This window comes from Natator depressus, chromosome 3 (assembly GCF_965152275.1).
Source record: "Natator depressus isolate rNatDep1 chromosome 3, rNatDep2.hap1, whole genome shotgun sequence".
NCBI classification, from domain to species: domain Eukaryota; kingdom Metazoa; phylum Chordata; order Testudines; family Cheloniidae; genus Natator; species Natator depressus.
In genome coordinates, this window is record NC_134236.1 from 170091794 (window position 1) to 170119561 (window position 27768).

Sequence of the window (27768 nt, forward strand, 5' to 3'; positions counted from 1 at the left end):
AATATCAGTTTTCAGTTAAGGTAGTGATGCACTGAACACGAGAAGATATTATATGGGTTCTTGAAATGGCACCATCCTAATTACAATTTTAAAGTTTCTAATGTAGACTTAAGTCAACAGGAAATATCACTAGACTTCTAGTTCCATTTTGATTTAATATATTACAATGAATGTACATGTTCTACACAATGTTTCTGTGCAAAATGTAACAGTACTATTTGTGTTACATGTGGTGGGTGTGTTGGGCTGAGATAATTCCTCTAAATTATATAGCAAGACAATCAGGTGGGAGGCTGTCCATCTGAATCTACAAGAGTATGTGATCTAGCTACTCATTCACAACTTTTAATGGCGCTGCAGAGTCTTGAGTTTATAATTTTTGGGAACTATTAGTAAAAAGCTGGATAGACTCCAATTTATCTTTTTACAAATCCCTTTTGGGATGATGCTTATGATATTTGACTTTTTTCTTATTTTGGATGGATGTGTTTAGAGATTTTAGACTGATTTTCTTCATTTATAAACATTTTTATAGTTTTCAGCACTGCAGTATCTGAGTACCATTTTACTATATGTACTGATTTCCTTTCATGACTGCGGTAGGAATACTTCTGTGCAGATGATATGTTTCAACATCACTCGAAATGTAATTTTCAGATCAAGTAAAGGATTAGGCACAGGACTTCAAATATTCTGTGATGATTTGTTTTAAGAATCATGAGTAATAGACTGTTTTTAATGTGTACTTTTATAGGACAGGATTCTGGAGGTAAAATCATCCAGCAACCTTTAGGAACAACACAGTCACAGCAGGAAAATGTAGTAGGATCATCTCCTGTCCAACAACATGTGCAGGTAGGGAGCATTTTCCAGTTAATCTGTTTTTCTTAATTTTAATGAAGATAAGGAACCAGGAACAGTGTAGAAATACTAATTAATAATCTCCTACATGTTATTCTCATTGATCCCTACCCTAAACAAAATCATTAATCTTCTAAAAGTTTGTTTTGGTGGGAGGAAGGAAAGAGGAATGTCTTCCAACCCCTTAGAGATATTTCAGGAGCCTCTTTACAGTTTTAAAAGCTTTTAAAACAAAACCTTTTCCTATTTTCTAAATATGAATGAATCAATATAGCAATCTGAGTGAAGGTATGTCTGCTAATTCAATACTGTGCGCTCTGCTCTTGATATCTAGTCAATCAGAAAAGTGCTCTAAGGCTACACCCCCTAGTTACTCCATAGCATTTTTTATTCTTTATGTAGTGGGACTCAATTGTTAGCATTGTTGTTTACTACCTGTGTGGTAGGTTTCTTTTTGGGGGGCCGTGTAAGATGAGATACGTAGTTTTACCCATTGCTTACTTCATTCATGAGCAAAGCAGGAGTCATTTATGCTAGCTCACATTTATGGATGTTCATACAGGTGGATGTTCATACAGTTGGACAAAAGAGGCCTGCTGCTAAACAGCTAACAAAAGGAGCTTTGTAAGTCATCTTTTTTTTCATTTGTAGTTTTGTTATAGACATTTCTACTAACCTCTGCGTCTTTCACTCTGTCAGTTTGTAAACTGTAATATAGCCTTGCTGTATTAGAATAAATGTTAATTATTGATATTACTCATTTTCCTTTTAGTATTCTACAGCAGTTACAGAAGGAGCAGGCACATGCTGTGACACCAGATAAAAGTCAATTCAGATCATTAAATGATGCAATCCAGAGACTCCTCTCATATCATGTGTGCCAGGGATCACTGCCAACCAAGGAGGATTTACGAAAAGGTAATTTATGTTTTAATTTGGTATGATAAAAGTTGTGCTGCTGCTTATTAGAATTTTTAAGCAGTTAAATATTACATGGGGTGCTGAAAAAATTGATTGTGTAAATCAGAAAGACTAAACAGAAAGGACACTTTCGCGAGTCTGTGCTAGTTATTGAAGAATATTATCTAAATGTATTCCCTGTGTCTTTTTAGTGGACAGTGAATTTGAATCTGTAGCCACGCAGCTTCTGAAAAGGACACAAGCTATGCTAAATAAGTACAGATGTTTGCTCCTAGAAGATGCAATGGTAAGATTGATAAGCAAGAAAAAATTATTTTTGTGAAATGTATGGATCAGTTAATGCAAATTGGAATGAATTATTAAAACAGGTTTAATGATGCAGAACAGAGTGATCTCAGAGTTGTATTACTTCCCTCTGTATTCACAAGTATTGTGTGGCTACCACTGGGTAGCTGCAGTGGTTCTGCAACTGTACTGCTCAGACATTGGGGGCTAGCAGAGCCTGGAGTTGTGCTTTCAGAAGTGAAATTGGCTCTGCTTGGGAAGGGGTTAGAGAGGGTGGATAATGCCAGGAGAATTCTAGAACAGGGGTTTTTCTTCGAGTGATTGCTCATGTGTATTCCACAATAGGTGTGTGTGCTCGCCATGTGCACCGGTGCCTGAAGATTTTCCGCTAGCAGTATCCGTGGGGGGGGCACCCCCCTGCTACCCCTGGGCTGCGCTCCCCCCACCCTCAGTTCCTTCTTGCTGCCAGTGAAGGTGCGTCGGAACTGCTCAGCTCCAGCTCTGCTGCAGCTCATCCCTAGAACTCTTCGTTTGATCAGTAGTACCTGTAGTCAGTTAGTTAATTCAGTTAGTTTAGTTAGTCATTGAGCCCGGTCCAGGACATGCCCCGCGCCCCAGGCTTTAAGTCATGTGGCTCTTGTAGGCGTTCTATGCCAAGGAGCGACCCGCACGCAGATTGTCTGTGCTGCTTGGGAGAAACCCATATCAGCAAAAGGTGCAAGATCTGCGAGTCTTTCAAGCCCCAGACTAAAAAAGAAAGGGACATTAGGCTCTGGGCCATCCTGATGGAGTTGGCGCTGGCCCCGACCCCGGCACGCCGCTCTGAACTGGTATCTGGCACCGAGGCGTCGATACGCGGAGACCCTCCAGTACCATCGTCCAGCCGGCACCGCTCCCCATCCACGGGGCATGCCAAGAGGACCGGAAAGACTCCCTCGCAACGGCACCAAGGGAAGTCTGGGACAGAGGCTAGGCCCATGTCAGGTAGTCCTTGATCCCCATCAGGCCCGAGGCCTCCGACTCACGTTGAGCAGAGTAGCCCAGCCCCTTCGGAGCAGGCCTCTTCGGATGTCCAGATGCCATCTACGCCCAAAGCCCTCCAGGCAGCCAGGGATGTCATGTCCATGCTGGTGCCCGGAGCTCCGCTGATGTCGGCCCCACACTCCAGAGGCAAGCCGCCGCTGGGATCACCGCAGTCGCCACCGGCCCGGTACTGGTCTCGGTCAAGGGAACGTTCCTGACACCGCTCACCGCCCAGCAACTGTTCAGGGCTCAGTCCATGTGGATCGCCCTCGACGCTGGCCAGACTGTCGGGATGGATGCTGTCCGACCGGGACTCACAGCACCGCTTGTCTTCGCGGAATGAATATTGACAGGACCGTGGCGGATGTTGCCAATGGTCCTTGTCTTGCAGGAGTTACCGCAATCGATTGTGACTCGATTGTCGACGCTGTTCCTGTTCGGACTCCCGTTCCAAGTCTCTGCTAAGGCACCGTAGCCCCGGGCATCAATCGCCGGCGTCTCGCTGACGCGGGTCTGCCCATCAGGGCCGTTCGCGGAGCAGCTACTACTGTCTGTGCTGCTCCTCCACGTTGAGATTGCGGTTCTGTGGCCGACGTAGCTCCCAGCACCGCCGATACTCCCGGTCCAGAGGTAGCAGCGGATCATACGCTAGCCGGCCTCCCCTCACAGCCGCTTGTCTACGAGCCAAGCTAGCTAGCCCGAACAGCTGGCTCCGCCGGTGCCTCGGCAAGCACAATGGCACCAAGCGTCGTGGCCAGCCCAGTGGTACCAGTGGGCACCATGGCCCCTGGTGGGGGCTTGCTTGGTGGCCAGGGACTCGGAAGCACTGGCGGCGTCCATCTTTAGACCACCAGAAAAAAGGTCAGTGGGACCTGTGTCCTCGGTACCATGCCCGGAGTCTGACAAGGAGGTAGATCCGCTGATGCTGGACAACACCAAACACTGCACCAGCCTTGCCCCGTCCGGTGGAGCTGATTGCGGCCCTGCCCCCCCCATGCCGCAGGAGGACTACTGGGCCCGCCAAGACCTCCTAAAAAGGGTGGCAGCGAGCCTCCACCTCCAGGCTGAGGAGATGGAAGAGCCCTCAGACTCCCTGTTCAATGTGCTGTCCCCTTCAGCACCGGGCAGGTGGCCTTGCTGCTCCATGAAGGGGTTGCAAGAATTTCAAATGCCCTGTGGCAAACTCCAGCCTCGTTGGCTCCCATCTCTAAAAAGGCAGAGCGCAAGTACTTTGTACCCAAGAAGGGACACGAGTATCTGTATACCCACCCAGTGCCCAACTCCTTGGTGGTCGAATCGGTCAACCACAGAGAGCGGCAGGAGCAACCAGCCCCGACCCCCAAGAACAAAGACTCGGAGGCTGGATACTTTCGGGAGAAAAGTTTATTTGTTGTCACACTTTCAGCTACGAGTAGCAAACCATCAGGCTCTCCTGGGTCGCTACGAGTTTAACCTCTTGGAATCCCTCCCCGAGTTTGAGGACTCCCTCCAGGAGCGTGATAAGAAGGAGTTTAAGGCACTCATGAAGGAAGGGGCGGCGGCTGCAAGGGCATCTCTGCAGGCCGCTTCGGATGCAGCAGACGTGGCCGCACAGACCATGGCCTCAGTGGTGTCCATGGGACAGGCGTCATGGCTTCTGCTGTCTGGGCTCTCCAGCAAAGTGCAGTTGTCAATGCAGGATCTCCTTTTCGACGGGAAGGCTCTGTTTGCTGAGGAAACAGACACAGGGCTGCATGGCATGAAAGACTCCCGCAAGACTTCCAGACCTTGGGCCTCTATGTCCCTCCTCCGGCAAAACCCAAGTTCAAGCCGCAGCAGGCTGCCGCAGCAGGCTCCCGCCCAGGCCGCCCTCCCAAAGTATGAGGCCACCCACACAAAGGAGCAGGACTATAGAAAGCGCCCGCAATGGCAATCCCAGCCTGCCCCCCAGCCTGAGTCTTCTAAGGTCAAGCAGGCGGGCAAAAGGCGTTTTTGTTGGGACGCTCGGGGGTACCCTGCCAGTTCTCAGCAGGGACCTACCCCCAATAAAGCTCCCTTTCTCCAGTCGGTTGTGTGCTTTCTTCCCAGAATGGTCGCGGCTCACCTCGGACCGATGGGTCCTCAATACCATCTCCCGAGGTTACACCCTTCAGTTTACCTCCTCCCTGCCCAACCACCCTCCGCCCCCGTCCCTCCTGGGAGACTCCTCTCTTGAGGCTCTGCTCGAGCAGGAGGTGGGGCGGCTCTTGGACCTAGGAGCTATAGAGGAGGTGCCCAAGGAGTTCCTGGGCAAGGGGTATTACTCCCAGTATTTCCTTATCCCGAAGGCTAAAGGGGGGCTCAGGCCCATCATGGACCTGCCAGGCCTGAACCACTACATGGTGAAACTCAAGTTCCACATGGTTTCCCTGGCCTCCATCATCCCCTCCCTGGATCCCGGGGACTGGTATGCTACCCTCGATCTACAGGACACATACTTCCACATCCACATATTCGAGGGGCACAGACGCTTCCTCCGTTTCGAGGTGGGACAGAGTCACTACCAATTCATGGTCCGACCATTTCGTCTTTCCACTGCCCCCAGGGTCTTTACAAAGTGTATGTCGGTGGTAGTGGCCTACCTCAGATGTCAGGGGGTCCAAATATTCCCATATCTGGACGACTGGCTAGTCAAAGGCACCTCCCGGTCACAGGTGAGGGATCATGTGGCGCTCCTCCTGTCCACATGTACTGCCCTGGGCCTGTTGATAAACAACGCCAAGTCCACGTTAGTCCCGGTCCAACGCATAGAGTTTATCGGGGCACTACTGGACGCAACGTAGGCCAGGGCCTCTCTCCTACCAGACAGGTTTGAGACCCTGAAAGGGCTCATCGACTCGGTCACAAGGTTCCCGGTGATGACAGCCGGGCTTGCCTGCAACTGCTGCGTCACATATCTGCGTGCACATATGTGGTCCGTCACGCCAGACTCAGAATGAGGCCCCTCCAGCTCTGGCTCACCCCACAGTTCTCCCAGGCCACGGACAGAATGGACAAAGTCCTCACCGTGCCGAACTCGGTGATCACCTCCCTGTGGTGGTGGTCCACCTCAATCAACAGGGACAGGGACGGCCCTGCATTGGAGCTGGTGTCCGACATGTCGGACCTGGGTTGGGCGGCCCATGTGAGGAACTTTCAGACCCAAGGCCTGTGGTCTCTGCAAGACCTACCCCTTCATATAAACATCGAGGAACTCAGGGCGGTGCGACAGGCATGTATGGCCTTCCACTTGCACCTGGAGGGCAAGGTAGTCAGGGTCCTCATGGACAACACGGCCTCAATGTTCTATATCAACAGGCAGGGCGGGGCCCGATCCTCTGCCACGAAGCCCTCAGTCTGTGAGTCTTCTGTGTAGCCCACGACATCTACCTAAAAGCCTTCCGTCTGCCAAGCGCCCGGAATGTGAAGGCAGATCTCTTGAGCAGAGATTTTTCCTCTCAGCACGAGTGGTCTCTTCACTTGGAAGTGGCGCATCAGCTCTTCCGAAGGTGGGGTACTCCCTAGGTGGACCTATTTGAGACCCAGCAGAGCCGACAGTGCCCCCGGTTCTGCTCTGGGGGGGGTCTAGGGAGGGGCGCTATCTCTGATGCCTTTACCCTGCTGTCCTGGTCAGGCCAGCTCCTCTACGCCTTTCCCCCATTCCCTCTGATCAGCAGGGCCCTGAAGAAAATAAAAGATGGACAAGGCCAGGGTCCTCCTCGTTGTCCTGGTGTGGCCCAGGCAGCACTGGTACAGGACCCTCTCGGGGCTGGCGGTAGCTCCGCCATGGCAGTTGCCGCTTCTCCCGGACCTGCTCTCTCAGGACCAGGGCCATCTCCTCCATCCCAACCTAGCAACGCTTCACCTCAGGGCGTGGCTGCTCAGTGGTTAGGTGGAAAGGAAAGGACAGGACATGCTCGGAACAGGTTCAGCGCATCCTCCTCCGAAAGTAGACGGCCCTCCACTCGCTGCTCCTATGTGGCGAAGTGGTCTCGGTTTTCAAGGTGGGCGTAGGCCAGGGTGTTTCCCTGATGGCCGCCCCGATCCAGCCTATCCTTGATTACCTCCTCCACCTGAGGGCCCAGGGACTGGTGCCCTCGTCAGTCAGGGTACACTTGGCAGCCATATCGGCCTTTCATCCCCCGGTGCAAGGGCACACGGTGTTTTCCCATGCTATGACCGGCCAGTTCCTTAAGGGTTTGGACCGTCTCTACCCATATTCCAAGCCCCCGGTTCCACAGTGGGACCTGTATACCCGGATGGGTATTCAGATGCTGGTGCTGGCTTGTCTCACGGGGGCCCCGTTTGAACCACTGGCCATGTGTTCCTGGTCTCACCTCTCTTGGAAGGTGACCTTCCTGGTAGCTATCACATCGGCCAGGCGGGTCTCGGAGCTCAGGGCCCTAACCTCCAAACCACCATATATGGTTTTTCATAAGGACAAGGTCCAGCTCCACCCACACCCGGCGTTCCTCCCAAAGGTGGTCTCCGCCTACCACATGGGTCAGGACATTTTTCTGCCAATCCTCTGCCCCAAGCCTCACGCGACTAGTGAGGAACGCCATCTCCACACGCTCGACATGAGGCGAGCTCTGGCTTTCTACCTCGAGTGGACCAAGCCATTCAGAAAGTCTTTGCAACTGTTCGTTGCCTTGGCTGAGCGCGCAAAGTGTCAGCCGATTTCCACTCAGTGGCTTTCTAAGTGGATCACTTCATGCAACAGGATCTGTTCCTGTTATGAGCTGGCAGGGGTTCCCCTGCCGCCCATTGTGAGGGCATGCTTGACTTGGGCGCAGGCCTCGTCAGCTGCCTTCGTGGCCCACATCCCCATCCAGGACATTTGTAGGGTCGCCACGTGGTCTTCGGTTCACACATTCACCTCGCATTATGCGATCGTCATCCAGGCCAGGGTCGATGCCGGGTTTGGCAGGGCGGTACTCCGTCCTGAGAACTTGTCAACTCCTACCCACCTCCAACAGATATAGCTTGGAATCACCTATTGTGGAATACACATGAGCAATCACTCAAAGAAGAAAAGAGAGTTACCTTTTCTGTAACTTGTGTTCTTCGAGATGTGTTGCTAATGTCTATTCCACTCCCACCCTCCTGTCCCTCTGTCGGAGTTGTCTGGCAAGAAGGAACTGAAGGTGGGGGGGAGTGCAGCCCTCCTTATACCGCGCCAGGCAGGCGCCGCTCCAGAGGTCGCGGGGGGGCGCTCTGCCCTACGGATGCTGCTCGGGGGAAAAACTTCCTGCACCAGTGCACTTGGCAAGCACGCACACCTATTGTGGAATAGACATGAGCAACACATCTCAAAGAACACCAGTTACAGAAAAGGTAACTGTCTTTTCTCTAATTTTTTCTTTCTGAGCCCCCCTGCTATAAAAACTCCACGGCCCACCTGTGGCACAACAACTGGTTTTCTGCATATATAAAAGTCAGGGCCAGTGTTAGGGGTTAGCAAGCAGGGCAGTTACCTGGGGCCCCATGCCACACGGGTCCCTGTGAAGCTAAGTTACTCCGGCTTTGGCTTGAGCCCCGGGTGGCAGGGCTCAGGGCCCCAGGCTTCAGCCCCATGCGGTGGGACTTCGGCTTCCTGCCCTGGGCCCCAGTGAGTCTAATGCTGGCTGTGCTTGGAGGACCCCCTGAAAACTGCTTGCGGCCACCTAGGGGATCCCGGACCCCTGGTTGAGAACCACTGCTCTAGAAGAACTAATCCACTAAGCATTGCCCTGTATATTTTTTTTTCCACAGGACGGGGTGAGCTAGCTCATATATCTTATATATAGTATATTTATTTAAAAATACCCATTCATAAAAAGAACTAGGGCTGTCAAGCGATTAAAAAAATTAATTGCGATTCATTGCACGATTAAAAAAGTAATCTTGATTCATCGCGCTGTTAAGCAACAATAGAATACCATTTCTTTAAATATTTTGGGATGTTTTCTATATTTTCAAATATATTGATTTCAGTTACAACACAGAATACAAAGTGTGTACAGTGCTCACTTTATATTTATTTTTATTATAAATATTTGCACTGTAAAAAACAAAAGAAATAGTATTTTTCAATTCACCTAATACAAGTACCGTAGTGCAATCTCTTTATCATGAAAGTTGAACTTACAAATGTAGAATTATGTACAGAAAAAACCTGCACTCAGAAACAAAAAAAGTGTAAAACTTTAGCTCCTACAAGCTAAGTTCACTCTTAGCTGCGTGGCCGTGCAGCAGCCTATTAAGCGACGCGCAGGTGCTCAGGGCTGCGGCGGGGAGAGATGCCTCTCCCCCAGCCCCGGACCTGCTGCAGCCGGGGGAGAGGCTACCCTCCCCTGGCCCCAACTCAGCCTGGCCCGGACCTGCTGCAGACAGGAGAGGGGCACCCCTCCCCTGGCCCCAGCCCAGCCCCGGATCTGTGGTGGCCAAGGTAGAGGCGTCTATCCTGCGGCCCCAGGCCCAGAACTGCGGTGGGGAGAGAGAGCTGGGGGGAATCCTCTCTCCCCACCATAGCCCCTGGGCAGCTTGCACCCCAAACCCCTCATCTCCGGTGCCACCCTGGAGCCTGCACCCCCAGCTGGAGCCCTCTGCCCCCGCCCTCCTGCACTCCGGACCCCTCGGCCACCCTGCTGCATGAATTTTATGTGCACCAATATGGAGGTAAAGTGTCACACATCACCTCCATATTGGTGCACATGACAAAGTGCGTTCCGCACATGCATGGGAAAATTTAGAGGGAACACTACCTATAAGTCCAATCAGTCCCACTTCTTGTTCAGCCAGTCGCTCAGACCAGGGGTCAGCAACCGTCAGTATGCGGCCCATCAGGTAATCCGCTGGCGGGCCGCGAGACATTTTGTTTATGTTCACCGTCCGCAGGCACGGCCACCGGCAGTTCCCAGTGGCCGAACTGGCCGCCACTCCCCGCAGCTCCCATTGACTGGGAACGACGAACCGCAGCCACTGGGAGTTGCAAGGGGCTGTGCCTGTGGACGGTGAACGTAAACAAAATGTCTCTCGGCCTGCCAGCGGATTACCTGATGGGCCGCGTGCTGAAGGTTGCCGACCCCTGGCTCAGACAAACAAATTTGTTTTCATTTGCAGAACATAATGCTGCCCGCTCCTTGTTTACAATGTCACCTGAAAGTAAGAACAGGCATTTGCATGGCACTGCTGTAGCCGGCGTCACAAGATATTTACATGCCAGATGCGCTAAAGATTCATATATGCCTTGATGCTTCAACCACCGTTCCAGAGGACATGCGCCCATGCTGAGCATGGGTTCTGCTTGATAACTATCCAAAGCAGTGTGGACTGAAGCATGTTCATTTTCATCATCATGAGTCAGATGCCACCAGCAGAAGGTTGATTTTCGTTTTTGGTGTTTTGGGTTCTGTAGTTTCCGCATCAGAGTGTTGCTCTTTTAAGACTTCTGAAAGCATGCTCCACGCCTCGTCCCTCTCAGATTTTGGAAGGCACTTTAGATTGTTAAACCTTGGGTTGAGTGCTGTAGCTATTTTTAGAAATTTCACATTGGTTATCTTCTTTGCATTTTGTCAAATTTCAATGGAAGTGTTTTTAAACGAACAACATGTGCTGGGTCATCATCTGAGACTGCTATGAAATATATGGCAGAATGCAGGTAAAACACCGTTCTTCCCCAAGGATCTCAGTCACAAATTTAATTAACACATTTATTTTTTTAACGAGCATCATCAGCACGGAAGCATGTTCTCTGGAACGATGGCCGAAGCATGAAGAGGCATATGAATCTTTAGCGCATCTGGCATATAAATATTTTGTGACGCCAGCTACAACAGTGCCACGTGAATGCCTGTTCTCACTTTCCAAGGACATTGTAATTAAGAGGCGGGCAGCATTATCTCCTGCAAATGTAAACAAACTTGTTTCTCTGAGCGATTGGCTGAACAAGAAGTAGGAATGTGTGGAGTTGTAGGCTCTATAAAGTTTAATTGTTTTGTTTTTGAGTATAGTTATTTAACAAAAAATCTTACATTTGTAAGTTGCACTTTCATGATAAAGAGATTGCACTACAGTACTTGTATGAGGTGAATTGAAAAATACTATTTCTTTTATCATTTTTAAAGTGCAGATATTAGTAATAAAAATAATATAAAGTGACCACTGTACACTTTGTATTCTGTGTTGTAACTGAAATTGATATATTGGAAAATGTAGAAAAACATCCAAAAATACAGTAACTCCTCACTTAGTTGTCCCGGTTGTTTGTTGCCGATCAATTAGGGAACATGCTCGTTTAAAGTTGCGCAGTGCTCCCTTAAAACGTTGTTTGGCAGTCGCCTGCTTTGTCCACTGCTTGTAGAAAGAGCAGCCCATTGGAGCTAGCTGGTGGGGGCTTGGAACCAGGGTGGACTGGCAGCCCCCCTATCAGCTCCCCGTTCCCCTAAGTTCCCTGTGAGGCAGCCGCCCAGCAGGCTCTCAATTGCTGGCAGTTCAGCTGTCCCTCCTCCCGCTGCCATGTGCTGCTCCGGCCCTCTGCCTTGGAGCTGCTCCTGGGAGCCTCCTGCTTGCTGTCGGGGGGGGGGGGGTAGACACTAATATTAGGGTGTCTCCCTCCCCCCGCTCTTACCCTATCTCCGTAGAGTGGGGTGGGGCGGGGGGAGAGACGGACGGACATGGAGGCAGCAGCTGCTGTCTCAACTTCCTGATTTATTTAAAAAGGCAGTGTACTTAAAGAAGGATCAGTGCACTTAAAGGGGCAATGCGCCACACACACTTTCTCCCCCCCCCCCCCGTGTGTGTGTGTCACTGTCTGCCATGCTGTCGTCCCTCCCTCCATTTGTGCTGCCCTGTGGAGTCTGAGGCTACATTAACAACAATGTGTTAACCCTAGAGGGCTCAGCTGAGTTCTGGTTCATCACTTAGCAGGAAGGCATTCCCTGGGAAATATTCCACCCTCTGACTCCAGCACCTCAACCAAGCTTCACAATCATCATTGCTGTGTACAGTATTAAATTGTTTGTTTAAAACTTATACTGTGTATACATATATATATAATATAGTCCTTTGTCTGGTGAAAAAAATTTACCGGGAACCTAATCCCCCCTATTTACATTAATTCTTGTGGGGAAATTGGAATAGCTTAACATCATTTTGCTTAATGTCGTATTTTTCAGGAACTAAGTACAACGTTAAGCGAGGAGTTACTATATTTAATAAATTTCAATTGGTATTCTGTTTCACAGTGTGATTAATTGTTTTTGAGTTAATCACATGAGCTAACTGCGATTAATCGACAGCCCTAAAAAGAACTCTTTGTTTGCTTCTCAATGTGCCAGTAATATCAGTTTCCCAACAATAAATGTAAGTCAGTACAAAAGCAAAGATAAAAATGATGTTATGGTTGGGAAAAAGAAGCTAGCGAAAATATGCACAGAGCCTGCTCAAGGTCCTTCACATTGTTTAAGTGCCACAGTAGCCCCAAACATGTGACCCTCTGCTCCTCATGCATTCCAGAGATGTGTGCTTTGCTTGGCTCTGAATTGTTCAGCATGGAGGGGAACATTTTGTGGTGGTGTGGATAGGGCCTCTGGATCTGTATTTATGTTGATCCAATGTCCAGCTGGGGGTACTGAAAGGCAGAAAACTCTATACTGTGCCATAATCTGAAATAGTAGTAGTGGAGCGGTTATTACTTGCCCCTCACAAGCTATAGGTGGGTTTCTGGATTTTCACCAGACATGCATTTATTTAATGTGGGATGTAAGCATAAAAATTGGTTAGTTTTAGTTCTCAATGAGACTCAATAAATATTTGGAAATATTTCTTTTTTAAATAAAAATACTATTGGGAAATAAAGTTAAGCCAATGGGAAAGTAATTTTCCTTGCTGCTAGGTATCCAAGGAGTATAGTTTTCCAGATACACACAAGTGAGTATTCATATAGCTGGATTATCTGCACAGTGGAATAAACATAGCAGTGTTTATTTCAGAATAATACGTTGGAATCAAATGTGCTGATTTTCAGGTAGGGGTATGTTACTGTGTGGTTATTTCTGATGCTCCATATCTTTATTCGTTGAAATGATCTCACATTGAAATTGTTCATTTCAATGTGAGGTTCTAAGGTGTAGATCTCCAGAGATAAGCATGTTAGCAAGTGCTTGTATCTGCACTTGTTCATTTGTTTGTTTGTTGTAATGTGCAATGTGATTTCTTTACCCAAAAACCCCCTTGCATAATATCAAATTGAAATAGTTACATATTCTCTCATCTAGACAGAATGTAATAATTGTGCATTTATTTGAATGTTTAATAAGTGAAATAAATATGTGTGGATGTCTACATATATATGCATGCTTGACTCTGTGTTTCAGGATTGCTGTATTTAATACTTTCCTAAGGCCCCAATGCAGGCAAATATTTATGCCCTCAGAATCTCATCAAAGTCAGTGGGTCTACCTGTGTGGTTCAGATTGCCAGATTGAGGACTAAATTGATGAGAGGAAAGATATACTGTACATAAGCAGTATGCTATTTTCTATTGATTGGAGGTTCTTTATTTCTAAAACAAATTTTATTCAGTCTTAACTATGTTTTCCTCATTGAGGACTCTTTACTATGCACCTGGACTTTATTCATAGCTCTGCCATGGACATTCTGTATGGGTATGTCTACACTGCAGTTAAAAACCCATGGCTGGACTGTGCTGCAGGGCTGTTTCATTGCAGTGTAGACTTCCAGGCTTGAACTGCTGCCCGAGCTCTCGGACCCTCCCACCTTGCAGGGTCCTAGAGCACAGGCTCCAGCCTGAGCCTGGAAGTCAACACTGCAGTGAAACTGCCATGCAACCCAAGCCATGCAAGCCTGAGTCAGCTGGCACGGGCCAGCCGTGGGTGTCTAATTGCAGTGTAGATATACCCTATGTGACTTTGGACAAGTCACCTAAGCCTAATATAGCAAAGCACTTAAGAATGTTCTAACTTTAACTGTGTGAGTAGTCCCACTGACGTTGCTACTCACATTCTTAAAGTTAAGAAGGTGCATAAATGCTCTCATCTGGCCTTGTCTTCACTAGTAAAAACAAAAAGTTTTTAAATTCGTGTTAAACTAACCCTTGTTAAAATCCTAGTGAAGGCAAGGCAGATGTCACTGCATCTTGATAGCAAAATATGCAGCACAGTTATAACTTTCCCAGAGAGTAAGAAGCATATGAAAACAGGCTTACAATAAAAGTGCTATAAAAAGGAAAAACTGCTATAATTTATGTAAATAATAATGTTGGGATCTATTGTGTGAATATCAGGGCATCCTCATAGTTGTTTCAGGCTTGGTGTGCTTTAAAGTCTTTTTAAAATAGTGTGGGTTTCAGTACAGTCTCTTTTACGTTATCCTGAGTTTTATGGACACAAATAATTGTAGGTACAGTTGACATCATTTAGGCATCTATCTGATTAGACAGCTCTCTGACTGACATCACATATATTGGGAAATAATTGTGCATGCAAAAAGAGTAGGTTAATATAAAAAAATCTATCCTTTATATTTTGAATCATTATACAGTCATTCAGATTCTGTAACATTGGAAAGGAAATGCTGTTTGGAACAGTGTGCCATGGTGTTGGATTTAATTGTATGGGATGTAATGTAGCAGGCAATGGGTTAATCCTCTAGTGCTTGGTGATGGATTTTTCCTGGCTTAATCTCATTGTAAGCAATGGATGCAGCAGAGCTGTCAGCACCAGAGAGTTAACTTAAAAAAAAAAAAAGGGGTGGGGGGTGGGGGTGGGGAATGGGCAACAGAAGTGTGTTAATAAATGCTACAGTATGGGCTCTTCATGAGTGTTTTTTCTAACAAAGTTGTTTCATGCTAGATAATAAACTGCAAATGTGAATGACAAATAATGTAGCCCATCTTGAAACGTTATTCTTTGTATAATTATATTGATTCACTGTTACAACAAAGCTTTAACAAATAAAATGCAGTTATTTATTATTTTGTATTCCAATAGTGCCTGGAGGCCCCAATCAAGATTGGGACCCCATTGTGCTAGGCACTGTACAAACACAATAAAAGACAGTCCCGGCCCAAAAAAGTTAATACTAGTGGAATACAAAAAGAAAAAAACCCTAAATTTTTATTTAAAATCCATCCTCTCATGCTCCAAAGCTGTGGCGGGATTGTTTTTTTTATATGAACATATGAAGTAACTTCTAGGAATTCTCTTTTGCAGCGGATAAATCCCTCTGCAGAAATGGTTATGATTGACAGGATGTTTAACCAGGAAGAAAGGGCATCTCTGTCCCGGGATAAGCGCCTTGCACTAGTGGATCCTGGTAAGAAATGTTTAACTTCAGCACTGTGAAGTAGAAAACTATTTGCATAATCTTCCAGATGCTAAAAATATTAGGGCCAAACCGAGCTATTGATTTTAAGTGCAGTTCCTCTTTGAAACCATTGGTTTCTGCTTCAGAATTAATGGCTTATGGTGAAATCATACCTTCAGCTTCAAGAACCTAAGTTGACGTGCTTAACATCGAGAGACTTTGTAAAGTGAAAGTTGTTCTCAGGGAAAAAATAATGGCTGCACTGGTGGGAAACCATGCAAGAACCCTGTTAGCAACAATCATGTTGTTGCTTCTGTGGACAGGACCTTTGAGTCTGCAGCCAGCTAGATACAATAATACTGAGAGAATGTGAATTCCCTCGTTCACTTAATGAAGTGTTACTTTTGGAGCCCAGTGACCAATTACATTCCAGCACTGTTGACTGTTTCACTGCTGACAGACAAAATCAGAAACGTTCAACAAATGCACCTGTGTAGTATATGTATGTGTATGTTCCTGTTGCATCCTGATGCTCTGTTCATCTTAAAGGACATTCAGAGAATGTAAAATACAAATATTAGGACAATTAAATATTCGATGAAATGGTATTCTTTTAGAGAGGTAGCCGTGTTACTCTGTATCAGCAAAAACAACAAGGAGTCCTTTTATCTCTAAGGTGCCACAAGGACTCCTCGTTGTTTTTGGTATTCTTTTAGATATTGTATTCAGATAGTTAGGATGCTTGCAAATGCTTTGGTGCCTTATTTTGCAAACCTTACTTAATGGAGTAGGAGGTGTAGGATATGGGTCCTTGTATCGCTATCAGGTAAAACGTATATGATCCTGCCCGCACCTCAGCATGCAGCAATTTGTGGATTTATTATAAAGCTGGTCAAGCAGCAAAGACAATTGGTTTAGATATTTTGTTAATAACTCTTCTAGCGTCTTACTCTGTTATGTAATATTAAATGTAAGAACAGGGAGGGAGAAAAAAACTAAAACTCCTTAGCAGAATTTGGGCAGATTTGGGAGGAAAATTCAGTTTTTTGCAAATATAGATGATCCCTTTCTGTTGTTTGGTCCCTTGGCCTCCTTACACTGTAAACTTGTGAAGCAAGTGGCTATCAATTTAGCATTTAATGGAGACCTGCAAAGGAACAATAACAAAAATTGTTCTTTTTGCTTCTTTATTACCTATAAAGAAGGGCTAAAAGGATTTTTTTTTAAAAGGCTTTGTTGCTTATTTTTACCTTAGAGATACAACTGCATCTTTTCTGTTTTTTGCCAGGGGATTAGTAGGACTAAATACCTGGGGTGGGAACTGTTTTGCCCTTCAGTTGAAAGAGTAGTGGGCTTCTTTTACAAGTTTGAGTTAAAAGGTTTTCAAATAGAAACAAAGCGTTTTGAACAATGTGGCTAAGAATCCCTTCTCCAATTACTTGCCCAGATTTCAGTCTCCTAGCTTTATTAATTCTACTTATTTCCCAACTGCTTAAAGTGTGCTAGGTGCCTCACAAAAAGAATAAGACTGGTTCCCACCTTAAAGAGTTTATAGCCTAAATAGGCAAAACGTATGGAGGATAGGCGAAAGGGACATAACGTACAAGCAGATTGTTGTCCTAATATGGCTAGTTCTCCAGTCTTCCAAGGAATCCTCCACCAGAAGTAGGGAAATCAGGAAATAATATTGTTAATATATAGCATAAAGTGGAAGGCAAAACAAAATCCCTCCCCACAAAACTGTTTTTCTTCCTTTGCAGTAAAAATGTATTTCTTATGCATGATGCTGTGAAATGTAACATTGATTTAGTAAGGAAACAAATGGTACAGAAATGGGTGTTCTTATATTTTTAATATTTTAGCACTAGATTTAGATGAGCAGCTCTTGCCTGGGTATAAGGGAGATTCACAAGAAGCTTCCCTCTCTCCTCCTTCCCAGAGTAGCTCGTGTAAGGCCCAATCACACTAGGGCCCCTGTGATCAGGAACTTCTAGTCTCTTCCTCCTCATGATAAACAAATTGCCCAAAAGGGGGCAGAGAAGAGGTGGGGCCATGGCCCCGACTCCCCTCTGCATTACCCCTTAGAGTGGAGTTGGTGAACTAGGGAAACAATGTGCACCAACCATCACTGGGGGAGCAATCTGCATAATGGGAAAGTCTGGCACAGTCTCTCGTGGGATTCCCCCAGAGGCAGTGTAGCTCCACACCATTTCCTATTCAGGTCTGTGTGTAAAGCAGGCAATCTTATCCCTAACTTACCTGTTAGCATACCTTTAGTAAGTGTAAGGTCTTCAAACAAGTTTATCTTCTTATTCATTGTTCATATGTTGATTTAACTCTCTCCAGAAATGTAAGAAAATTTCACTTTTTAGTATCTTTTGTTCATGTTGAACGTAGTTGGTTTTTATTCGAATGAAAAATGTTTTTTAGTATGCTTTATATCCTGATGCCATATACCCGAGCAGCAAAATGTTGGTTATGTATTCATTATACAGAAAATGAGCTTGTACTCAAACTGCCTATTTTGAGTATAATTCTCAGTAGCCTTTAGAAATGCTTGGAAAAATTTCAGTAAAATATGTGTCAGAATTTTCCGATTTGTTGAAATAGAAATGTTCTGCTGTATTATGTAGATTTTTGAAAAAAATTCCACCAGAAACCAGACCTGGAAGCCCTGGGCCTGAGGGTCCCAGGTTCATGGCTCTTTGGCAGCCGGGATTTCCAGGATCCCTTGCTCCGGGGCATCCTGCTAGGGCTTCTAGTAGACCTGAGCAGAGAATGGTAATTCCATTTGGCAGACAATTTCAAAATTTTTGGTTTTCATTCTGAACTGGAATGAAACCAAATTTCAAAATCTTGAAATCCTCCATGAAACAGAATTACTGGGTTTTCTGCCCAGCTCTAACAGGATTATATACAGTGCTTAGCAAATAAAAAGCAGAATCCATAGTCATAATAAGGTGAGTGCACATTCCTTGTGTGTATTTCCATTACCTGAGAACACACATATCTCAATCCCTGCTGTATTCCCTGGAGTTCTGTTCTTATAACCATCTCTTTTTCATGTTTTACTTTCACTACAAATAAATAATATGTTCTTAAAAGAATAGTACAGTTACATCTTGGCTACACTGATCACCATTAAACCAGACATTTGTCATAGAAAACAGCACATCCCCCATTTACTCAGAAACTTTCAGTAGGGACAGAAGAGCTTCAGAATCCTGGAACAGCCAATACATATAAGGCTCAGAGCAACGATAGAAAGAGTCAAGGGGGAAGTCTGAGACTATTCCAGACACTCAAACTTCCCATCAGACATAATTTGTCCAGCTTGTATCTGGCTTTATCTGGGAGTACAGTGAACTATACTTAATTTGCCCACTGGTTAATTACATCAAAATCTCAGGTATTAGGCCCTGATCCAGCAAAATATTTAACCATGTGCTTATGATTCCATTAAAGTCATATTGTTATAGTCCAATAAATGGGCAGTATATACTAGAGGCGTTTTCAAACAAGAGAGGGCAATGTGAGCAAATAACTTCTGTTTGATCATGGGTTTTAATGCTCAATCACGGTCGAATGCTTGTTCTGTTTAGCACTTCTTTACATTTACGTCTTTTTGATATTTATTAACTCCAAACTAATATGTTTGTTTTTAATTTTCAGATGGTTATCTGGCTGATTTTTGTTGTTCCTCTAAACAATTTGATGAAACTGCTGATGAAGCACAGTCCAGTGAAAGTGATCATCAGTGTAGTAAAACTTTGACTTCTCACAGTCAGCCTACCAAGATCCAAACCAGAGACCGATCAAAATCCAGCACAGCAGAGTCTACAAATCACGACAAACTTCATTTAGTGCCTAACAACATTATGACACAACAAGAAGGAAAAATTTCTACTAAAAAAACGGAAAGCCTTACTAAAGCTTTAAAGTTTGAGAAGGCTAGCTGTTCTCCTGACAGTCAATACATGGCTGTCTCTGAAGAGAAATTGGCTGATAAAGATCTTGCCAAGACCAATGAAAATTCTTCAAATTCTGAAGACTTGTCAAAAACCTTGTCAAGAGCTAATCATGGTACACATAAAATGTCAAGGAATACAGTTGAATCTCACTCAGAGGTAATATGTAATAACTCCCTCCAAGACAAAACTCAGAGGAGCTTTCCAAAGAATGAGGTTTTACATCCTGACAACATGAAAGGCTCGGGTGAACCCCAACAGGATTTGCTCCTCAGTAAGAGTTTAGAAACTACATTCAAAAACATTTTGGAACTGAAAAAAACTGGGAGACCGCCACAAAGTGAGGCTACTGGCAGTGGCTCTGTAGAATTAGACTTTCCAAACTTTTCACCAATTGCTTCACAAGAAAACTGTCTGGAAAAATTTATTCCAGATCACAGTGAAGGTGTTGTAGAAACGGACTCTATTTTAGAAGCAGCTGTAAATAGTATCTTAGAGTGTTAATAGTTACAGTACCATGGACAAGTTATGTTTCTCTTAGTAGAAGCAAATGTGAATGACACCACAAGTACAGCCTGACATATGTCAAAGGTTAATCTTTCTAAACTAGATTCTGTTCTGTGTTTGAGAGCAATACTCATTGTGATTACAGTGAGATATCCAGTAAAGTTAATCCTTGTTAGAATGCAGTCTGTTGGGGCCTACACATTTCAAGTATTATAATTATAGTGCTTATGGTAATTGTTTAACACTGCAATTTAATGAGATTGCAGTTCACTAGGCCCTAGGTAATAAGGTAATATACTGACAATCACAGTCATATGAAAAGGCAGATTTATTCAAGAAAACGTTAAAAAGACAAATGGAAGCAACAATTTTCCCCCTTCCATAAATCACTAGATTTTATTTTATTTTTTTCCAGGAAAACCTCGTGGTTAAATACCCATTGTACCGCTATTCAGAAATGATTGTCTGTCTGATTTATTACTAAATCCATCTGCTCTAGGATTTTAAGTTGGAAGGATGTCATCGGTACGTTTATAGGGCCTCATATTTTAAGTGCTTTTCTGTTGTCACTGGGCAGAAAGTAGTACATGAGTGTATCTGTAGTGGGTGAATTTAGTCTGTGGAATGATACTGTGTAATGTTAGTCACAACGGTATGATGTGAAATAATATATGCTAGACTAAGGAAAGAAGAACAGAAGCTAATAAGTGGCAAAGTGTACAGGAGGAGGTCATGATAGAGCCATGAATTTATATATATAAATACATATATATGTTAACTCTTGAGGAGAAGGTTTTGCATTTTATAATTGGATATAGTCAACCTAAGTCTTTCTGAAGTGGTATAAATGTGTTTTTTTTTTGTTTTTTTAAGACCAAGTGTCAAAAGCACTTTTATTTGAAAACTGTTATTAAATTAGTAGTTTATACTTTGAGGGGACATTAGCCTTAATCTGAGAAATTTAAAGGCCAGTGGTGGTGTTGCTTGTTTCTGCTTCTTGCTGTCAGAGAATATTAGTCATCCACAGCAGCAGTCATAACTACCAAAATATGTACAGACCAAAGTTAATCAACTATCCCATTGTTAAAACATATCCAAACTTGTATAATTATTAATTCACATTTTAGAGCCAAAGGAAACCCCTGCGTGGTTTGATTTGGCTGGTGTTTATGTTGACAAGAATAGAAGCTTGTTATTTTATTTATTTATTTTTAATATGTGACTTTTCCCTTTTATGGTCCATGCTTCTTTTTTAATAGTTTACTTTGGTCATTAGTGCTGTTCTGCATATAAGTGTTCTGCCATTACCGAGATGAATCTAGCATGTATGTCTGCTCAGAAGGGTAGAGCTGTTGTGGTTTCTAAGGCATGCTGTCTATCTCTCTTTCCTTCTGTCTTCCTCCCTGTTGCTCACAAAAATAAACAGCCATGTTTCAAAACTTGCTGATTGCCATTATCATAATCTAGAGATTCATTGTGACAAACTGTGGTTGTCAGTCAGATTGCCAGAACTGCCAGGAAAGAAAACAAAAGGCCAGGTTTTGCTATCATTTGCACAAGTGCAAAAGAGAGCAGAATTTGACCCTTGGGCTTTTGACAGCACGAAATTATAATGCACCTCATTTTGTTGAGCTGCAGTCCACTATGTGATAACATAAGAAAACCAAATCTAGTCAACCTGAGAAAGATAACAATATTTAACATATAATTAAGGTTCAGTTCCCCTTCAATGTGAATGGAAATATAAATATTTTGTACATTATTAATTGCCATTTTAAAAAATTTGTGCCAATTTTAAATTTGTCAAAATCCAAGATTCCCAAGTGTCATGTAAAACATTTAAAATAATAACATGGTATTGCCAGTTTTAAATTTCTAACTGGGCATCATTACAGTAGACTCTTAGGCAATTAGCTATTTTCTAGTTAATGAGACTGACAGTATAGTCTTTGCCGATTGCCTTTGAAATTTCATAAAGATAATGATGGCTGTGTATCCTGCGGATTATGTATCTTATAATTCATTCAATTTCAGCCAGTATGAGCAGTCTAGAAAGGAAGGCTGTAAGTTATATCAGCAATGTAAATTAGTTTAATTTTCATCCTATGAGAAAAAAGTGCACATTTATGGATCCTGTCGCTCTTGGTACCATCTCAAAAGGCGTATTAGCTTTCAACCATCTGTACAGCAAATATATAACCTAAATAACAAAATGTTGTGTCCACTATGTAAATTTATTTTTCCTGGGCAGTGAATTATAGATAGTGACAAATAAAGATTAAGACATGTTTTTTAACATTGTTGATTAGGTCAGACAAAGGTTTGTCCAAACATCTTATGTCCGGAATTCATTGAGCAAAGGCCAGCAAACTTGCTGTTGGATCATTAGTGTTCTGTTATTCATTCATTTGAATTCTACTTTAGGAATACTTATACTTGGTAATGCAGTAAACAGAATATTCTTATATATGAAATACTGTTTTAATAAAGTGTGAATTGGAATCTGATCCAATGAAATACTTTAACACATGCCTGATTTTAAGCACATGCTAAAATGCTTTGCTGGATCAGCGTAATGATTTCCAATGTTCTTGAATACTGCCTAAGGTTAAAATAAATTTTAAACTGGCAATTACAAAAAAAATATTTTAACTTTGAAGAGTTTAGCATAATTTATCTCTTAGACTAGGGAGGCCTTACAGACTGACTTCACTTAAAGAGGATGTGTCACTTATTGTCAATGTGGTATGGACTTTATTTGCTTAAATACCTTCATTTGTATAGTATGTCTCACTTGAAATTGCTTTGTATACATTTTGTAAAAATATTTATAAAATGTTTTGTAAAAAAAGTATAACAAATTGCAGTTTATTTTGTTATGTTGGATAAATACTGTTAAAAGACACAAGTCGGTAAATATATTGTTAATCCATGGATAGGAAATGTTTAGTTGGAGATTACAGATTGAAACAACCATTGCAATACAGCCAAAGATTTGGGAAAAAGTATATCTGTGATTGTCTTGATTTAACCAAGATGAATAAGTACATTTCCAAAAGAAGGGTTGTTTTCAGCTTCAAGTAATATGGTTGCAGAACAGTCTGACTTACTGTACTTTTTATAATGCAACTGTATTATGAAATAATATATTTAATAGACCAGGTTTTTCATGCTGTGCATGTAATTTTTTGAAGATATGCTAATAAGCCATGGGTCATGTGGTAGCATAAAAACATCATTCGTTTTAATCTCTTCTCTCAAAGTGCTCAAGTTGGCTATGCCTTGTTACAGTATCACAGAAGTCCTGTCTTAAAGTGATGAGGTGGCTGAAAGAAGGAACAATATGGTATTAAGGACTAAATCGTCTCTCCCGTGCCTGGATGTAGTATACAGGGGAAGGGGTACAGGTAGCCCTTTCTTCTCCTCCAGTGCATCTTCACATGATGGAGGCATAAACTACCTCCTAGGACTAAGGAATGCAGGAGAGGGGAATTGTCTGTACTAGTAGCCTTAGAGGGAAAATACCTTGGTGTAGCATGAGTGATGCCATGTCACCTCACTCTGCCCCTGGATGACTCAACCCTTTCCTCACAGCACACAGAAAACATGGTTTTCAGTAACATAATACTTCTTTCCACCTGGGTGGTGTGCCTCCTTGCCACTGTGGTTGGGCCTGGCAGAAGATATAATTGAATCCTAAGGCCCTGATCCAGCAAAACGCTTCGGCTTGGAGCCCAAATAAAGTAAACATTCATAGGAGGGCATAAAGACTAGGGCCTGATCCAGGGAGGTAGTGAGTATTTTCAACTCACATGAATTGAGTTGAAATCTATTCTAATTTGTGACAACAAGGCAAAGAATAAAGCCTAGTTACATGATGCTTTTCACCTGGATTCATCCTGTAACAAAATGAAGATGGCTTTATGACTTGCTTATATGTTGTTTGCATCCTTTTATAAAATAGTTTGGCTAAGCATTGTGTTCAGCGATAGAATCACCAAGAAAACTTCCCAGACATCCAACATCTGTGAGGTATAGGTTACTCCACAGCTGTCTTCACTTTAAAATACCCTTTCACTGTGATCAGGATGGAATTGTGCTCTGTTTTTTCTGCAAGGATGAGAAAACTCTAGTAGACTTTTTTTTTTTTAAAAAATAGATACCTTAGGATTTTCGATCATGGTGTTTGGCATATAGATTCCAGCTTTGGTTTGGATGCAGAATTTCCAAAAACATTATCTTTTTGTATATGTATGAATAAGTTATTTAATTAAAGAAGACATAGGATCACAGCCATGTCTGAATTTCTAAAAAGAAAAGATTGCCAGAATAAACCTGTAGCACGGCAGGAGGTATGTAAGTGAACTTCAAATCCTTCTCTCAAAATCTGCCTTTCGTCTTCCAAAAATGTTTCCTCCTCTTTATAAATTTTGGTGTTTTTCCTTTGGAATGGTTCTCAGTTTTCCTTGCAGTTCTCAAATCAGGCCCTTTGTTAGACAGGGACAGAAAACACAAGGAACAGTTTTACAAGAAGCCATCAGCAAAACCATAGTAACAGGTTCTGTAGAAGATCCCAACTTCAACAACTACGAGCTATAATGTGCAAAAATCAACAGAGTCCAGCCTCTAAATAATATCCTTATATTTTAATTTTCTTTATTATTCTCTGATTTGTGAATCCACTATCATTTTTGTGTCCTTTGGTCCCCAAATTCTTGTGCTAAAAACCATCTAGTCTTTATGCAACAAATCCATGCACTGGATTGAGACTAGAGGACTGAAATTGCAGCAACAATTGTACTGGCTGATTGGTTTTAAGGATTGCTGCTGTGGAATGCAAACTACGATTTTCAGTTGGGTCAAAAAAAGGTCTTTTTTTGGCTGGAGAGAAAGTTTTCGTATTAACCTGAGTGATCTGATAGTTTTCCTTTAATCAAAATCTAAAAAAAAAACCTATAGAATTTGAAGGACACACTCATTTTTCTGGAGCTAGTTTTTTCACAATAAAACTGTGCATCATATGTCAAATCTTCTCATTTTTTAAGCATATGTTAAATCTTTCCATTTGGAAAAGAAATCTGCTTATTAGGTTCATATGTGTTGTATAGGTTGATATAACCCTTTTACTTTTATCCTGACCCTTGTACCCTGGGTGTAGTTTAGATCAATATCATTACTCTTGCAGATTATTAGCCTGAATTGGGACATTCCTTTAGTGACATTCGACCATTCCTTTTGTAACTCAAATCTTTATGTGGCTAAAGAAAGAGAGAGTACCATTTTTGGCAGATCCTTAGCTAGTGTAAATTGTCACATTGCCCATATAAATCCATGGAACTGACATTTTATACCAGATGAGGATCAGTTCCTTTAAATTAAGCAAAGTCTGTAATTTGCCATCAGTGAAATCACATGTATATCACAAATCTTTCTGCTTGTGGGGAATGTTGGTTACTAGTCAAATCAACTTGCCTATTTTTTATTTTAGGCTGGAATGCTGACACAGTGTATGACCTTAGGCAAATTACCATGGCCAGATTTTTGAGAGCTCAGCACCAACCTTTTGAAAATCTATCTGTTTAGTGCCTAATTGGGAGTGGAACCCTTTTGAAAATCTGGCACTTAGGCCTTGAGCCAAACTCCTTGGAAATCAATGAAAAAATGTAAATAAAGAGGAGGACTCTGCTTCTTCAGAGGAATGTGTGAAGTCAAGTCATTAATATTTGCAAATGGCTTTGTCATCCTTCAGTGGAAAATGTTATGTGAAGATCCTGAGATATTACACTGATGAGCATCATGTAAGTACCTACACAGATAGGTGGTAGTATTATTAATTATATGATTTTATTAAAGTTATCGGGCAGTGGCAGAGAGTAAATAGAATGTCACTGATTGATATGTGAAAGTTATTGATTTTATATATATATAAAAAAGCCTTTCAAAATCAGGTAATTATTGAAAATTGTCTATATTGTCTCTCTCTATATATATATAGTCTTCTTTAAACAGTGACAATTTTCAATAATTACCTGAGTTTGAAAGCAAAGCTGAACTTCACCTCAAGTTTGAACTTTGGGCCAAATGATCATCTCAAGATGTAGCACCATATACAAATGGTCATAACTAGTGACTGTATATAATTAATTTTGGTTGACAAATGGTACGGGGAGAAGAGATGCAGTCAGTTAATGCATTAGCCAGTCACCCTGGGCTGAAAGCCTGCGTGGAACACAATTGAAACTGAGTGGCAACATTACTGAATGAGAAGGTATGATACTTGATATAGGTGCAAGACTGCAGTAGCAGTGTCTTGTAGCTCAGGAATGAAGTGCATTAGCTGAGCTGTCTCCACAATCTTGTGTCGCATCTTACATTGCCTGACTGCAGGCTCTGATGATTAATCCCTCCTAAAAATCTCTATTATAACACCATTGCACAAATTACAAGCCTTTTCAAACATAATTGCAAACAGCTCTCAAACTAGTCTCTAAAATTATACTGATAAGTTCGTTCATGCAACTATTTTTGTGAGCAAACACCTCATTGCTCACATGTATCAAACTGAACTGAACTAAGCTGATTTGCATGTACAGATACCCGTTTTCACACACAAAAATTGCTAGCATTGAAGTCAGGTTTAGAAAATGTGGCCGAATATGTCATTTCTCTGACCTTTTTCACCATGCAACTTGAGGCAGTATCTAAAACTACATCTGTAGCTAGGTCTTGTGAATAGTATTGCAACGTATTGCCCTGGGCCTGCATTAACAAAGTATTTATTAATGTCACAATTTTCTTCTTTAGATCTGGACCACTTTGCTAACAGTTGTACACAACTGGGTTACATCAGTACTAATTCTTGCAAGATATTGAATTTGGATAATTCAGTTTGGTTCTGCTGTGGTTGTTAATTTCAGTTGTTTTACAACTTGCTTAATGGAGTTGTTTTATAACTTGCTTAATGGGTGATCTGTTAAATTTCCAGGTAAGTTGAGCTTTTATGTTACTGTTTATTGTGCATGACTTATGAAATTTGTGTTTTAAATGGTTGCAACTAAACTGTCTAACTTGTTGCAGTGACAGGCAGAACAAACTAAGTTTGGCTGATCACCCATTGTAGTTCATTGCATGGTCTTAATACGCTCATTATTCAGTATTCCTGTAGCACCATCTGCTGGTAAATAGCAGACAAAATAAAAACATATGATTAATATCATCAAGAAGGAAACTTACTTTCAGAGTGAAATTCACCAGAGGAGATGGGTTTGGAAGGCCCCTAGAGCAGTGCAATGGACATGGCTCGTCCGTGGGTGGGATGGGAAGGGTGGTTGTCAAGTGGGCACTTAAATGGACTCTGAAACTCCTGTGTACAGGTTAGCTGGGTTTTGTGTTATCCCTACCTGGACAGGTGCTAAGAGGGTCTTTGGGGTGAACTGAAAGGGTCAGGTTTCTGGGAGGAGAATACCAAACAGGGTGGTAATTAGTACCTATTGTGGGGTTGGGGGCTTATGAATTGGACACTGGGACTTGGACTGAGACCCCCTAACTCACCCCTTCTCACAGCACAAAATTTTATATAAAATGTGCTATGAATGAGAATAGATTTGTGGCCATCTCCAGTAATTCTGCATCAGATCTGATGTTGATGGACACATCCTAGAAATGAACAATAATTTTTATTGAACACATTTTTTTCCCTGCCAGTATCACACAAGATTTTAACCTTCTTCCCCTTACCAAATTTTTGGGATATCTGAATCCTGTAGGTGTTGTCTGAACAGTAGATTTGATCATTTAATTTTTATTTCACTTAGCAACTCAGCCTGTGCCTAGACATATATTTGTTCTCTTCCTTGTAGTAAGGCCAGGGTTCAACAAACCCTGGTTTGAGAGAGCT

The 27768-nt window shown here is 43.0% G+C and overlaps 1 protein-coding gene across 2 annotated transcripts in view; it reads left to right on the forward strand.

Moving 5' to 3' along the window:
* The window catches only part of BICRAL (BICRA like chromatin remodeling complex associated protein), a 77605-nt gene extending 54577 nt beyond the window's left edge, over positions 1–23028 (forward strand). For both annotated transcript variants that reach the window (XM_074949333.1, XM_074949334.1), the window contains exons 7-12: positions 755–855; positions 1424–1485; positions 1634–1779; positions 1974–2068; positions 15303–15405; positions 19069–23028. In XM_074949333.1, coding sequence (XP_074805434.1) covers positions 755–855; positions 1424–1485; positions 1634–1779; positions 1974–2068; positions 15303–15405; positions 19069–19868 — 1307 coding nt within the window. In that variant the 3' untranslated portion in view covers positions 19869–23028. The remainder of the gene's footprint in view (positions 1–754; positions 856–1423; positions 1486–1633; positions 1780–1973; positions 2069–15302; positions 15406–19068) is intronic.
* Positions 23029–27768: the final 4740 nt, after the last annotated feature.